The following is a 16666-nucleotide window of genomic DNA, read 5'->3' as shown; positions in this document are numbered from 1 at the left end:
TCAGAGTCACTTCCCAGGGGTCCCAGCCAGCAAGTCACACAGTTAGTAGGTAACGAACTGACCCTCAGCAGCTGTGTCCCTGACTCACCAGACTGCACCACCTCCTTTGATAAACACACCTTGCTTATCTTTGCATCTCTGCTACTAAGCACAATAAGTATTTGTCAATTCACTTTTTTACCTGCTTTTTGGTTTGGCTGGTTGCAGTCACTTGTTTACAGTGTTCACCTTCAAGAACCTCACAATCTAGTCTGTTTCCGTGAAGAGGCAGGCAAATTTGATTCTAAATTTCATGATTGTGGGATCAAGTCAAGGAATGGCAAATTTACCTATTTCAGACAGTACACAAACGTTCTCTGATTTTGGACTTTGCTTTATCAACATTTTTAGAAACTCAAAATTTTAGCAATTATAGTTTTACTCCTTAAATACAGGCCTGACCCAAGTCTCTTACCTAGTTTAAGAAATGCTTTCTCCAGCAGAAACATAATATCTGCCTTAAATTAAAGAGATGGGAAAAGGAATGGAGAGATGAACTAGAAACTGACTAACATCTCGTCGTTTCGTCGGTTTGTTCCCTAGGGCCGTGATATGGCATCCAAGATATCCTTATTAGTCTTAGCTTCCCTGGGTTTTTCCTTTTTTTCTCTCTTCTTGTCTGGGTTGCTAATTTCGACACATTATCCGTTCTGTTTCCATAAGACACACTGCTGGGTCATATAAACCATTCACTGCTCTAGTTCCTACTAAACCAGTGCTTAGACTCTGGCCCAAGAATGGGATTGAATCACTCCCCGTCGTCGAGTGGACATCTGTGGCTCGAGGCGATGCTTTGAGGGTTAGGTGGCCAACACCCGCTCCCCCATTTCAGGTGGCAGGCCCCCGATGGTGCTTCTGCCACCCTCCCTCGCCAGCTCTGTCTGTGAGAGACCAGATGGCAGTAGGTCTCCAGGGGCAGTCACCTGAGCCACGCCTGGCCAGTCAAATATCCTGGCTCTGGATTTTGACCCTGGAGCAGAACAAGGGCTTGCAAACAAACAGTGATAACTCACATTGCCTGCGGTCGGCCACTCCGGAGCCCCCAGATCTGACTGTCGTGAGCACCAGGGCTTGGCTGGTCCCCCGCCTCCCTCAGATGTGCACTTTTGGCACTTCCTAGTCACCTCCAAGAAACTCGAGCTCGTCTGAAGTTATCTTGAATGTCTACCTTACGGCCAACAAGAAGGAAAACAACAAACCGATCTACTGGAAAACATTTTATTTAAAAATGCAAAGCACAACAGGCTAGTTCTCCAGCACCGCCCAAATGGGGTTCGCCCCCGCGGTACTGCATAGTGTGCTGAGACCAGTTTTTAGCAAACACCCCAGAATGTATACCCCCAAGCAAAGGCTGTCCCATGTCAGGGGTGCCTTGATGGAAACACCTGCAGATGTCTGATGACTGCCTTAGTTCTCGTCAGTCAGGATGGTTTCCACTTTTCCCTTGTCTCATTCCTTAATGGCCGCAGAGGCGCAATATTATCATTTTATTTCAAGGCTTTATTTTTTTTTTCCAGAATAAAATATCATCTTTTAAAAATTTTATTTTTTGTCATCTTAGCACTTCAAATTATCTGTGCACTCCTCGATAACGAGAAATTGATCTTCTTGCCCAAGACTAGCCAGTAGAAATAAAAGGTGAGCTACATATGTAATTTTAAATTTCCAAGTAGCCACATTCAAAAAAAGTAAAAAGAAACAGGCAAAATAAATGTTAACAATATATCTTATGTAACCTAATACACCTAAAATAACATTTCAACATGAAGTCAATATAAAAGTTTTAAGGAGATGTCCTACGTTCTTTTTACAATAAATCTTTGTAGTCCGAAGTTTTGAGTGCCAGGGTTTTATTTTAGTTGTTTTGTTGTCGTTACTTGTTAGGCCGTTATGGTCCTTCAAGTATTAGGGGGTCTTGTCCTGGGATGCAGTTCGGTTACGTGGAATCGTTTCGTTTTTGAAACTTGCTTTTGGTTTTTTAGGGTGAGCCCAGGAAGCCTCAGTCTCGGCATGACCTGGCCTCACACCGAGGCACCGCCCTTCTGAGGACTCAATGCGATGTCCCCTGGGCTAGGCCCTCCCTCTGTGGCTGGTGGGGACACAGACTTTCCCTGGCCCTGTGTGGGCCCTGGGGCTTGATCGGCCTGCTTCTGCCCAGGGGTTCTTCTCGGCCTCAGTCGTTTGTCCACGCACCTACGCAGGCCAGCCTCAGCCAGGGACCGGGGGGACCCCGTGCCAACGGCCAGGACACGGTCCCGCCTCTCTCTCTCTCTCTCTGTCTCTCTCCTGTCTCTCTCTGTCTCTCTCTCTGTCTGTCTCTCTGTCTCTCTCTCTCTCTCTCTCTCTCTCTCTCTCTCTCTCTCTCTCTCTCATTCTCTCTCTCTCCTCTCCGTTTCTGTCAGAAGGTGGTCTAATCTAGTGCCGCCTGTTGTCCAATGTCTGGAAACTCTTGTTTCCTGTATTTTGTCCAGTTTTCTAGTTGTCTGAGGGCAGAAGGTAAGTCAAGTTCCTGCTGCGGCCCAAAGTTGTAAAACTGTCAACAGCCATGCGTTTAGCGATGCCCACTGTGCACGAGGAGCCGGGCAGGGTGTGGGGGCCCCCACCGCGGCCTCGCGGTTACCCCCACCAGCAGGGAGAACGGCGACCGAGCAACGAGTCAAGTAAACACGCCGAGCGACCCACGGTGGGCGGCGGAGGGAACGCGGAGCGCTGCAGACGCGCACGACAGGGAGCCCCGGCTCGGCCCGCGCTACCACGGACAGCTCCCCGGACGCAGCTCCCCGGACGCGGCCGCGTGCGCCAGGACGCAGGAAATCGGTAAGGTCTGGCGTGGTGCTGGGGAAGGCGGGCGGACCGCTAAGGACAGCGTGTGCAAAGGGCCTGTGGCGCATCGGAACCGTCGCGGCTCATCGGGCTGGGCCCGGGGCCCGGTGGACACAGGGCCTCGGAGCTCACGGCGCGCGTCGTGGGACCGGGCCAGCGGCAGGGCCGGGGCTGGGTGCCGGACACCCACCTGCAGGCCCGGCGTTGTCCCCGCTCCCGCACGCCGCTAAGCGAGTGCGGGCAACGCTCACACGTCTGACAAAACGTCCTTTGTCATGTTAGGGTCCGTGACATCTAATGGGCAATACGGAATTTTGTAACTTACTTTCATTTAAAAATAATTACGGCCAAAATGTTATTCAAGATATACTTTTCGTTGCCTGTATTTTTTACGTATTTACAAGGAACGTGCTGGAAAGCGTGAATGAACGCAGCAGAGCCCGCGAAGCAGGAAAGAGTGAGTGAGCGTCCACACACCCGGGGAGGCGCGATGGTCACGCCCGGGAGGTCCTCGCCAGCACCCAGGCTGTCGCTGCCTTCGGACACTTGGGCAAATGCGCCCCCCGCCCCGCTCCAAGCTTAAGCCGCTTCGGCACCGCGGCCGGTGAAGCTCGGTGGCACTGTGCACGCGCAGACGGCACGGGACCGCCCGCGGGAGGTCTCGCCCGCAGGGGACACGGGCTCACGTCTGCCGCGCGCTCCGCATCCTCCGGGCGGCAGGCCACACGCGTCTGCAGAGGGCGCGAAGCTATGTTTCCCAGCTCTCCCCAGCGCTTCGCCCTCAGCTTATCAGCAGTTCCGCGGTTTCCATGTCAACAATTCCGTTTCCTGTCAACACAGAGAGGGAGCGCCAGCCACGTGCCTGGGCGAGGCCCCTCGTGTCCCCTGGAGACACCCTCCAAGATGCCACCAGAAGCCCCTTTCCGCCCCTGACTCTACGTCTGGCACGACTCCTTTTTCAACTTTTACTTATAAGGATTAAAAGACAACTACTCATCCAGTATAAATATAAAACAGAGTCTTTGTTAACTCCTGGACTTGGCAAAAACGCTCTTTTACACCCTGCGTACAGCTCATTCATGTAAGTGCCAAAAAAAACCGTTTTAACTTAAATAGCCCAAGCTTCCAACTGTTTGATAGCATCATCATCTTCTTCCGCCCTCCTGGAAGATGCTAGAACATAAAAGGGGTAAAAATTAGTAACAGGTGACATTCACACTTTCAGCATAGAAAGCAGGTGTAAATTATGTATAAAAAGGTATACATTTATGGAATAAAAACTAAGTGCTCAAAGGGATAGGGCCGGCTGTCGTCTGGGCAACCGCGTGACCGCAGGCTGTGAGCGGAGGACACACCTGGTCCGGGCCGCTGTGCAGTGGCCGGCATGCCCGGCCTTCGCCCTGGCGTTCTGTTTGGCTGGGCTGGGAGGGAAGTGGAAGGCACATTTGGAAGTCGGACATTTGTCATCTTCTTATTTAATTCTTCCTGTTCCAGTTCTTCAAGTTCTGCCATCAACTCATCCTGAACGCAGGAGAAAGAGAGAATTATGGCGTCGGCGTTTCAAGCCCCGGGTTTCCTCAATAACGAGAACATCTGCTACCCAATTGATATGTGAGAACCCAGTGAAATGGAATATTTATTTTAAGACTAAGCCTTTTTTGCAACACTGAGCAATGATTAAAAACGAATATTTTGGGTTGTGCAAATTGGTTGTAGTTAATCTTATAATACTTCAGTAAACAGTCATTCAAGTAATTTGTGTTCGCCGAACATAAAACCTCCACAGTTTCCAAGAAATTTACACCTTGTCTGTCACCTTTCCAATGTATCTTTTCTTTCCTGCTGTTAAAAATTAAGAATCTGTGAAACTTTCACTAGCGGAAATAGATATTTTCATTTGCGCTAATGCTGTCGAAATAACGCAACAGATATGACAAACACAGAATTTACAGAAAGCAAAAAGAATCAAAGATAATATAGCTCTTTTGTTTATCACCAAAACCCACATAAATCGTGCTGTGTTTAGCTTAAGAAAACATCACCTCGAGGTTGGTGTACTGTATCTCTTTCTTTTCGCAATAGTCCCCCAAAATCTGGTTTAATCCTAAACTACTCTCAGTCCCAAGAACCTTAGAAATGCTAGCCCAGTGAGAGATTTTCAAGGGTCTAAGTCGCCTATGACAGATGGCAGATGACTTGAAAGAGTTCAGATCTAACTGGCTTTATGGACCTTTGGGTCACACACAGTCCCCCGCCCCCTGAGAGAGGTTGGGACTTTAAACGAAATTTGTCACTGTTAGAATTCTGAGGCTGTCCTTACGTGTGACCTAAGACACTCTGATAGTTGGCCAAGGAGAATCTTCATGTGTTTATTCATTTGTTCACGACCGAACAAGTTTACTGAGCGCTCACACCTGCCCAGGTATTGAACTCAAACCTGGGAGTGCAAAGTTGAGCCAAGTCGCTACCTTGAAGGGGCTTATTATAGAAGGTGGCAGAAAAACACATAAGCAGATAATTAATTACCCTATATGAAGATGACAGTAATAATACTACGAGCCAAGAGAGGAGCTGCCTAACCGACCGCATTAGATCAAGTCCACGTGCATCAGACGCGCAGCAGGTTAATCGGCCGTCTGACCGCTGATAACCCTACCTCACGGAAAGGAAATAAAGCAGGAAAGTGAACGTGGGATAGTGTGCCCGGTCGCTTCGTGCTTTACGGTTCCTCAGGGGCCGTAGGAACAAGCACCTTCAAAATGATACTCTGAGGTCTTATTTCACCAGACAGTCAGGAACAAATACAGTAAATACGGTGATGGCAGAACACGCTATCCTGCACTGAACGTGCTCCCGGAATTACCAGTAATGCTTGACAGTTATCGACAGCTCCATTAAAGAATTTTAGAATTTAAGAAACTTTGGAGCTAAGAATTTAATCAACTTTGGTGATTTAGTAATTTCCACTTTGTAGATGAGAAAATTAAGGGGCAGAAAAGTGAAGGACCTTATACGAAGTTCACTAATAAATGGCAGAGCCCAAATATTGTCGTGAGCCCAGAGCCTTCGAAGCTCATTAGTCGAACCAGGGCTGGGCAAACATTTTGTAAAAGGCCACATGGCACTATTTTACGCTTTGCAGGCCACGTATGGTCTCTGTCACGGTGTCCTTTGTTGCTAACGCTATCGGTGGTGTTTTCTGCAACCCTTTATACACGTCAAAACCATTCCTTGCTCATAGGCCACACAAAAACGGGCCCTGGGAAGGATTTGGCCTGAATTTGGCCAAAATTTTCTGACTCCTACGCTACACCATTCTCAAAGGCTGCTGACACCCAGTTCCCACGCTGCGCGATCCCGTGGGACGACACCTCCCTTACCTGATGCACCATTTTTAACTCCAGGGAGGTGCAGGAAGCCCCATCCTTCTCCACGCTCCCCTGGGACCTGGGAGCGTTTCGAGGTCTGTGCTGGTCCGCCCTGTGTGTGCTTTGTGTAGAACGACCAACATTCACAGTGCAGATGCCACCACAACAATCACGGGCTGTCGGAGTGGGCTGATGAATCTCAGTGGAACGCGCGTGTTAATGACGCCGGTCTACATTTACTGTTTGACACCCCAAGCAACAAACAGAGGCGGCCTAAGCTCTAGTTTAACGCCAGAGCGCGACGCGTCTGTTCCTGGCACAGAGACACAGTCTATTTTGTTCTGCCCAGATGTGCAAGCTCTCCATTCCTCTCCGTAATGGGCTATCTAGGCTCCGACCATGAAAAGTCACTAACTTTACATAATCACAGGCTGCGCTTCCTTAATAGCTAAAAACTTAACGAGAGGACTGTGTGCCAAACCGTATTAATCTTGCCTTTAAATCAGACCTACCGACACTTCATTTCCCTCTTAAGTACATTTCTAGCAAATACCGCTTACTCTTTGACGATCCTTAAGGAGCTGTGTCAGGAACCCGCCTGGCATAAACGGCGGGCGTTATCCTCTGTAGAGGCCACGCTGCGCAATTTTTCACATTGCGTCACCCACCTCATCAAAGCCATCGCCGAGTCCGACCCGTTGGGAAAAGGCTTCTGAGATTTCCTGGGCGACGTCTTGCTGCTCTGTGATCTCTTGCATCAAATCATCTATTTTGTTCAGATCCCTGAGAAATAACATTTTGTTGAAGTACTTTAGAATTTTACTTTAAAATTCTGAATTTACACATAATCCCATATGAAAAATGAGTCAGTTTAATATAAATTCGTATTTCGGTAGGGTAGCAAATATTCCTGGCGATGCCATTTATCGACTTTAAAAATCATCTGCATTTCAAAAAAAATGAATAATGCTGTATATGTGCATACCTTTTAAATATTAAATAAACAGCCTTTACACTAGGAAGTCACTAGAGAGCAAATTATTTTGTAACTAACGAGATATTTGTAGACTCATCTTGAAATTTTGTCTTATAGGGCATATGTAAAATTTAAATATCTCTGCAGGAAATGGAGCCGTGGACCCCGAGGACCACCATAACTAAAATAAGCTGGGGAAGCTCTCGCCTTCTGGAGAAGCTGAATTCTGGAACGAGAGGACTGTTCTCCAGAACTGCCACTGGGAAGTGACGTTGGTGGTGGGACGAGGCCTGTGAAGCCCACGGAAGAACCGGCAACTTCAGCAAAGGAATCAGGCAGCCACAGGCCCTGGGTGAGGAGCTGCTTCGAAGACGTTTTCCAGCCCTTGAGCTCACTGGCCCCTGATCACCAGCCTAAGCTGCCGGGGGCTGAAGGCCAGGAGCCCAGGACCCTCCCTCTGAATCCCCGCCAGCTCTGAAACAAGGCCGAGCCAACTGACACCAAAGAAGTGACATGTTTCCTCATTAAGCAACCTAAACACTGACATTTTGATTCTCAGTGCAATAAATCTTTAGCAAGTTTCCCAGACTCTATGTATGGGAAAAGCTGAGTATTTTGATATAATTTCACGTAGTAATCAAAAAGAATACCTTTACCATTCTCCTCCCGGCCTTTATCCAATTCTGACGTTTACAACAAATATGTAAGGAATTTATTTCTTAAAGGGAGGATGAGAAAGGTACAGGTACCGTTTGGGCCCGGCAGTGAATTTTTCTCAAAAAAAAAACAAAACAACAACAACAAAAAAACACAATTGGATGATACCGCTAAACCACCTGGAGAGAAAGACTATGATTCTGTGATGAATTTGAGCACCCCGCTTACGACAAGGGTCGAGGATTTTGACTTTGATAGTGAATGTGATGATCTTTCTGAAGCTGTCAAAATGATGGCTGACCATCAATAAATTGTCAGAGCAGAAGAATGTTAGCAGAGATGTCTTCCTGACCCCAGCCTCCGCCTCTTCACCTTTTCACGCCCTCGGGCGCTCACTGCTCTGTGACCTTACTGTCACATTTAATCTCCGGAAAGGATCAGATCCCAGGCACTGATCTCCCAGTGCAAACGCAAAGCAAACTGTCACTAGCCCCATTTACCTCTATGAATATTGGTTACTGATTGCTTACTCCATACCAGGAACTAAATGGATCGTATCCGGCATCTCACTGAATTTCACGGTCACCACATCCGGCAAATAGCATTATTATTCACACTTACAGATAAGGACACTGAATAAGGAGCCGCAAAGTCCCCCGCCGAAGGGTAGCCTGCGTGGAACTGGGGTTGTGACCCAGAAACTCTGACCCCAAGTCCATGCTCATAACTCTCACTCTACGTCAGCGGTTCTCAGCATGGGTTAGTGTCGCATAGCATCAGAATCACCTGGGGACTTGGTTAAAAACAGGAAGGCCCAGTCCCGGCCCTTCTTCAAGAGGCCTGGGCATCTGCGTTCTCATCGGTAGATTTCTAGGTGACTGATTCCCACCACAGTTTGACAACATCGTTTCTCAGTTCTAACACCCTCCCAGGTGTTGACATTTAAGCCTTTCTTAAAATTATCGAATGAAAAGTTACAGACGGGAGTGTCAGACAACAGCGAGGCGACTGGGAAGTGTTTAGGGCAAAACGAAACGTTCTTCGTGTTTTCACGTTTGGTTTTGTTTGTTTGGTTGGTTGGTTGTTTTTGCCACTATGACTTCTAACCTTTCTCTGAGGGAGCGTTCCATTCCAATACATCAAAGTGCCTCAAAAGGATCGGCCCATCGCAGCCCGAATCGTCACCCAGCTCCCAACACCGAGGCCACTGGTGACTGCGAGGGACGGCCGGGTCACTCACATGTTCTCGTGGACGGCCTTCATGGCTTTCGCGGCGAGGCCCATGTTCCTGAGCACCTCGGCGTTGGTGTGAGAGTTCTCCAGGGCCTCTCGCTGGAACTCGATGGTGGACAGCGTGCCGTCGATCTGAGTGAGCTGCTTCTCCAACCTCTTCTTTCTCTTGAGTGCCTGTAATGCAGCTAAATAAGGGAGAAGCCGTGTTTATAAGCAGAGAGAGCCCAGCCACTGACTCGACACGATTTCGACAGTTATTTGCACTAAAGTATAGCGTCGCCGGCTTATTTTCCCACTATCACTTCTATATCTTGCATCATCCTTTTTGGGGGTTAATTTTTTTACTTTACCAAAAGAAATTAACTACTTTTTCAGAAAAGGCACACAAATATAAATTCTCTAAATTCCTATAGGTCTGAAAATGTCTTTGTTTCAGACTCGAATGATGGTTTGGATTTTTATAGAATTCTAGGTTCAGAATATTTAAAAACTGTTAAGATGCTATTCCCTCGTCACTGGGTAACCGATACTTTGAAGTTTGAAAATAATCTTCTTCTCATCCCTTTGTAGATAATCTGTTTCCTTGTCTCCTCTCTGGGAACATTTAAGATTTTCTTTTTTATCTTGGAGTTAAGAGATTTCACCAGGCCTAGGCATGATCTTTTTTCTTTTCTTTTTTTCTATGCCGTGAGGAAGTAAGCATTCATTGAGTATTTTCATTCTGTAGAGTTATGTCTTCCTTTGTCATCCTGTGAAAATCGTATTCTTGAATATTTTTTTCCTTCTTTCGCCTGCATTAATTCTGTCCGCTCTCCTCTGAAGTTCCTGTTCCTTGTCCTACTGTCACGCACACAGTGAGCCTGCCCGGCCACTCTCCCTGTCTCCTCTCTTTGGAAATCCCTACGGGACGGCGTCGGACCCCATGGGTCCATGCTGCAGTCTCCTAGTGCACCTCTCTTTGTCCCGTGTTAGGGAAGAATTACTTACCTTCATACTCCAGATCACGAACTAGTCTTCAGCTCTGTTTATTGTACTTTTATCCCCTTTTATTTATTTGTAATTATGTATTTAATTTCTAAGCACTTTTGCTCCTCGCTGTTCATTCATGCGGCAGCTCATTCTTCTCTTCTAATGCCATGGCCTCTGGACTCTCCATGAAGAATAGTAATAGGAGTTTTGTCTTTAACATTCTTTATTTCTTACATTATCTCTCTTTTCTTGAGTTCAGCCGTTTGCTTTGCTTCGTCTTGATCCTTGATGCAATTACCTTTCCTCAAAATTCTTCTGATCTTGTAGTATAGGGTCACACGTATAAATAAGACTAGAATAGCTAGTATGCGCTGAAGTGCCTCTTGCAGTGACAGAAGCGTGTCTCCCCGGGGGCTGCTCTCTTGGGAGGGAAGGCTGCCCAGAGCCAGCAGGCAGGTTTCCTTCGGTGGCTGGAGGGCAGGTGCAGGCTAGCGGTTCCTACAGTGGCCGGAGAAACACTTTAACGTGGGTGTGGGACACTCGTCCGGTGTCTTTGCTTCCCCACCCTACCCTGCCCTTTGGACTGTGGAGGCCCAAGGTCACGGCAGGCTCGGCTCTGCTTCCCTTCCCAGAGGCGACACGTCGCGAGCGAAGCGCTTACGGAACCTTCCGTACACCTTACTCACAGAACACTCTCTCTTTGTTTAAGCTTTTGCTTAGGAAAGACCTGAACAACTTCTTCAAAGTCGCCTGGCACAAAGGCCGTTCGGCAGCGTCACTCCGTAGAGAGGCTCACCGCATCAGTGACCAGAGCTGTCTGAGGGTTTGCTCGCACGGGGCGAATGGCCAGTTGCCCCCCTCTGCCTGCACCCCATCTGCAGACGCTTATCTACAGCGTATTATAATTACTCGTACAACCTGCTCCAGCTCATCTCCCCCATGCTACTTACAAGCCACGCAAGCCAAGATTCTCCTCTCCTGCTTCCCCAGCACCGAGCATATGGCCAGCGAAACACAACAACGTGATCGATTGTTTGCTACGTGCCATGCTGGCGCGAAGTGCTTTATGTGCCATGATATTTATGTCATTAGCGCTCACGAAAACCCCAAGAGCAGATACGATTATTGGCCTGTTTTACAGAAGACGAAATGAATGTTAAATGAACACATCGGACAGCTTTGTGCACCTGGCACAATGACAGCATGGTGGCGTTTGAGGCCCGAGCGCGACTCCTCCTTCGTGACTGGGACGTGTGCCCCTGCATAAGTCACCTCCCTCCTCTGAGCTCCAGTTTGCGCTTCTGGAAATGGGGATACAATCCCCACCAGGCTGGGTGACTTTTAAGAATTAATGATAATTTACGGAAAACACTTTATACAGTCCCTGTGCATGGCAGGGACTTAGCCCCTCGATATAATTATTAATAACATCAATTTATTAATAATGATTAACATTCATGAATGATCGAGATTGCGCATCTTACTTCTGAGACCGCCGAGCAAGTTACGCGTTCTTTTTCCCCGTCAGTCACGTGACAGGAACAAAATGCTCCACATTTCAGGAGGGGCTCCACGCGAGGGGCTCCAGCACAGTGCCACCATTCACACTGAGAAGCTACACCCCAAACGCAGTCGCCCCCCACCGTACCCAGAGCGGGATGTCGGAAGTATCCTCTTCCCTCTGGTCAGGCCGGTTCACGTCTACACTTATTTAGAAACTAACTATTAACCCAAAAGCATTCTCCTTTTTTTTTTTGAGAAAAAGTTTTAAAGTTCTCCATTAGAAAGTATGCCATGTTTCTTCCTGAGAATTAACTTTAGATTACTTTCTAAAAAATCAAGAAATGCAATTTGCTATGAAGGATGCGGCTTTGGAGCCGCCGGATCTGCACGTCAGTCCCGTCTCTGTCGGTTAATGACTGTGTGTGATAACCGTGACGGGCGACCTTCACTCTCCCCAAGTGAGGTTCCCTCATTTGAACAGCAGCCACGACGAAACCTGCAAGACATCAGAACACTGTATGCTGGAGTCAGGGCTCCGGCTTCAGATCCTGGCTGTCGCATAAAGTGTTTAGTGTGGTGCCCAGCACGCAGCGAGTGCCGGCTAAACGTTAGGGACTTTATAATCATCATCATAACCTCCTTCGCTGGCTGCCAGAAACTTCCAGCAGGAGTCACATGGTGTAATGGCTGACCCCGCAATTGTTTGTTGTTAATAATAATAAGTTCTGCTTTGGACACAATCTTAAATGCCTCTGCTTAACATATGGCTTCTGCTCTTCAAAATATTTGAGAGAAACTTGAAAATGTACCCAGAGTCGAGAGATCTCGACTTACGCTATAATTACCACACCACAAACTACAGACTGGCCTGGGCAGAGCCAGCTCGGAGAAAGCGGGCAGGTGAGGAATGGGGGGGGGTGGCGGTCAAAGGCCCTCTTTGTTCTCACCTGTGAGAGAGAAAACACAGGGGGATGTTCCTCTACTCTAACAAAAGCAGATCGTGCAAGGGCGGCTATAAATGGCAGTGGACACTGGCCCCGATGTCAGGGTGTCAACAGGAAGCATGAGACGTCTGGTGAACGTAAGCCTGAACTCATGGAAGGAAACTTCTCGGCTCCCGTCTGCACTGCCACATGGGCCCGGGCCCAGACTCCCGGCTGGCTGTTCAAAGAAGCAAGAAATCTGGATTTGCGTGCAAAATCCCCCCAATTTAAAAGCTGGTTTATAATTTTCAAAAAAAAAAAAAAACCTTGTATGGGCAAACAGATGATTCTTGTATGGTTGGATCTGACCTCAAGACACCTGACACTTTTTGTGACTTCTGCCAGGCACAGTCAGCTTCTTGCAAACACTAAGACAAGGGGCTCCTATTCCAAAGAGCAGAGAGGTGTCCCTGAGGGTCTCCATGAGCTGCTCCTCCCGTGGGATGATGACACCACAGGCCCTCCACGAGCTACACAGGCTTCGACTCTGCTGTCTAGTCAACGATTTTGGAAAAGAAACAGCTGTACTTCTGCAAAGACATGCAACAAACCTGCAGACGGAGCATCCCTCCCAGTCTCGCAGAGAGAGGTGTTTTTAGAGCATGTCATTTAACCCGCTCGGAAGGCGCATTTCAACCTTCCAGGCTCCCGGCTGTGCTTTTAAGCAGCTGAGGAAACCTGGCCGACTTTCCTCTAGGACAAAGGGATTGACTGCATTCCTCTGTGGCGGGCTGTCTCCTCCAGTAACGGTGACGTCCTTCCAGCAGTGAAGTCAGGAACAGTGTCCTGAGTGTACGAAACAATCAGATAACCGAAGAGGCCGTCACCTGAACCCTGGAGAATGCTGAGACCCCTCACAAAAGCTGTGGAGTCGCACTGCCGTATGCCCGTCCCTAGAGAAAACTGATGCAGGCGACTAATGAGGACCCGGCAGAAGCTCCCGGAAACAGTCCCTTGGGGATGAACAGAGGGGGAGGAAGTTAGATGCACCTCATCCAGGTATCGGGGTGAGGATGGGGGGCAGGGAGAAGCAGAAGTAACTCTTCAGGGCCTCGCCCTGGAGCACGCATCAGCACCATGGAGTTTTCGTTCAAAGTTCAGATTTCCGGACCCTGCACTCAATCGCCCACAGGAGAATTTTTAGGGAGGGGCTGGTGAGTGTACGTTTCAATAGACGTCCTCAGGGAGTTCCGATGCAGGCCATCCGAGCCCGTTTTGAGAAACTCTCTTAGGAAAGGAGGTCACTGGTCAAGTGATAGCTCCCAGGGGACAGCGGCCTCAGGGCCCTGCAGTCTGCGGTCCCGCGTGTTCTGCCCTCACCCCTGGGCGCTCAGCTGGCTGGTGGCTGGGGCGCTCTCCGCTCAGAAGTCCTCTGGGCCCTGGGCTCTGAGCCTGCAGGATCCAGCTCTGTGACGACTCTACTGCAAAGCAGTTCGAGAGCCCAAGCAGGTTCCTGTACTGAGCTCAGCCTGAGGGATGGCCACACACGCTGCTCCGAGGAGGAGCAAACCCGCCAGCCCCTAGCAGAGCGGCCTCGGCCCCCAGCAGAGCGGCCTCGGCACCAGCCGGACCCGCCCGGGTCTTGCAATGACGCACTTGGAGTTATTGCTCAGCCCGGGACAAGAAACCAACAGGCCAGGACTAGGGTGTGAATTTCAGGGGGTTCTCCCTCTCCAGTCGCACTAGACTGTCCTCGGGGGCCTCGGGGGCCTCACCCGAGACCCCACCCTGGAAGGGAACCTCAGCCCGGAAGGGGTAACTGAGGAAGTGACAAACGGGGGTCATGGAGCAGGAGGCTCAGAGAAGGGACCGCTGTCTCAAATATGTGAACGGTCTTCCTGTGACAGGTGGAGTCAATTTACTCCTTATTCATGCAGAAGATGAAATTTGGGCCAATCAGTGGAACTTACTAGAAGCCAATTTTAGCTTAAAGAAAAAAGAAGTTATTGTTATAACGCTGGCTGATAGTTACACAACATTGAATTCAGACCTTTACACAATGACGTCGCTGATCCTCACAACTCAGAACCAAGCGTAGGGCAGTGTGGTGCGGATGGAGAAGCCGCTGCACAGGCGGGGAGGGCGGGCCGAAGGCCCCGCTCCAGCGGGACGCGCGCCCAGAGCTGTCGGCTTTGAGGCCCAGGCTCTTAACTAAGTGACTTTCCATCTAAAAATGAGATCAGGATGTCAAATTTAAGCAAAATTCCTATGACCCTCTTGATGATATTAAAAAGAAAAAAAAAACAACAAAAAAAGACCTCATAAAGGAGGTTAAGCAGCGACCTCCAAGGTGTTCCGCCAGACCAGGGTAGCAGGGGGCGTCTGCAGTGTGCTGGGGTGTTGACACCGTCAGCTCCTGAGGCCACCGGCCAGGGACACACACCGGACCACCGGAGCCCACGTGTGGCACAACGGGAAAAGGCCAGGAAGCACCGCAAGACCGCGAGCACCTGTGTTGCCCCCTCACTAGCGTTACTGCAGATCTAGGGTCCCAATACCGAACCCCGGACCCAGGAAAGACTCACCTGGGGCGCTTTTTAAAAATACTGCCGCCCAAGCCTCAGTCGATTATATCAGAATCTCCAGGGGTGGGACCCAGGCACTGAGGGGACTTTAATATACAGCCGGGACTGAAAACCGTTCCAGACGACAGCGCTCAGCAGGAAAAGAAAACAATTAAATGCTGCATAAAAAGTTTGCTTTTCCCACAGATCACTAGCTATAAAGCAGAACTATCGCAGTAACCTGAACAAACTGTTAAAGAATGTCCGACGTCCTGAAGTTTCTAACCAAATTATAACTCTTGCTCCAATCATGACCCTCTTAGATAGACCGACAGTGCCTTGAACTTGGTGGTTGCTGCGAAACCAGTTTGGCGAGGCACAGGGAGGTCCAGGTCCTTCCTGGTAGATTTGAGCAGGGCATTAGCGACTGCGCACAGCCTCAGCCCCAGCCTGGACACTGCACGGACGGGGCCTCGGGTGCCACCCTCATGTTACGTCGGTTACACACCTGGCTTGGTCTTCTCGCCTGTTCTTACACGGGGAGTGAGGAGGTGTTTCTAAACTATTTTAGCCAATCCACATGTTTAGAATAACCACAACTTCACCAGTGAGACCCCACTTCTAACATTTATTATGCTAATTTAAGAGTTACTCATATTACTAATAAAATCCATTTTGACATTCAGAATGCTAACTGTCAAAACTTCTGTTGCTGTAGAGAAACAGGTCGCTAAAGAATTTATACAGGCCAGAAGTGTGGCCTTTTCTAATATAATACTAGCTGGCCACTCAACTATTATTCTCGTCAGCATGGTCGCTGGCCAACCACCTCTAGAAGTCAGAGTTTAGCTGCACATACATCATGTCGCTCTGGTTATCATGTAACTGACAGCCATTCTAGCGCTGACGCTGTGTGGCACAAGGTCCATGTAGTACCAAGTGAATTGGGCCTTATTACATGTGGGACAATATTTCTTAGTGGCTAATGCAAAACAGTAACTATGTGTCTACAAAGTTACGTGGTTTACTTGGTGACGCTGATAGTGACAGCATTTCTGAAGCATGGTCTGTGATTGAATTCCTTCCACAGTCCGGGTTACGGGTGACCTCATGCTAGTCAGCCAGCCTCTGCCTACTCTCGAGGCCACTGCAGAACCAAGCCCGGGGCCAGCGCCTACGAAGTTCCCAAGGATAAACGACAAAGAGCAAATGGCTTTTCTGACACCAGTTGGTAATTGCACTTGATTCTTGCATCTGTATGCAACTTCTCTGATTTAAGGAAGTCAGGCTGATGTTCTTAAGTAGTGTTGTTTTAATTTTTTTTGGTGGGGGGGGCGCGTCTATAAAAATCTACTTGTATACACTTTAGTGCATTGCCAATCGGAGAACACGTCTGTACTTACTTTATATTTTGGTCTTCTGAAAGCAAATTATATTTTCACCACTTCCTAAAAGCAGATGTTCCATTTTTCAGATTTTTAAAACCAATATTTATTGAGCAGCCACTGTAGATAAAGCTTTATACAGATCCAAATGGATAACAAAACAAACAAGAAAAGAAAACCCTTGACAGATACTAAGCAAATGTCAGAATACACATCAAACTGGAGG

The 16666-nt window shown here is 48.5% G+C and overlaps 1 protein-coding gene across 1 annotated transcript in view; it reads right to left on the bottom strand.

Annotated features, from left to right (window-relative positions):
- Window positions 1-3865: 3865 nt before the first annotated feature.
- CHMP4C (charged multivesicular body protein 4C) overlaps window positions 3866-16666 on the bottom strand; it is a 23932-nt gene continuing 11131 nt past the window's right edge. The window contains exons 3-5 of the mRNA XM_039841946.1: window positions 6899-7013; window positions 4218-4383; window positions 3866-4035 (exon numbers count right to left, since the gene is read on the bottom strand). Of these exons, the coding sequence (XP_039697880.1) occupies window positions 3971-4035; window positions 4218-4383; window positions 6899-7013 (346 nt within the window). The 3' untranslated portion in view covers window positions 3866-3970. The remainder of the gene's footprint in view (window positions 4036-4217; window positions 4384-6898; window positions 7014-16666) is intronic.

The sequence above is a fragment of the Pteropus medius genome, unplaced genomic scaffold (assembly GCF_902729225.1).
Source record: "Pteropus medius unplaced genomic scaffold, Ma_sr-lr_union100, whole genome shotgun sequence".
NCBI classification, from domain to species: Eukaryota; Metazoa; Chordata; class Mammalia; order Chiroptera; family Pteropodidae; genus Pteropus; species Pteropus medius.
The sequence above is the reverse complement of the archived record's forward strand: the minus strand, read 5'-3'. Positions and strand labels throughout refer to the sequence as shown.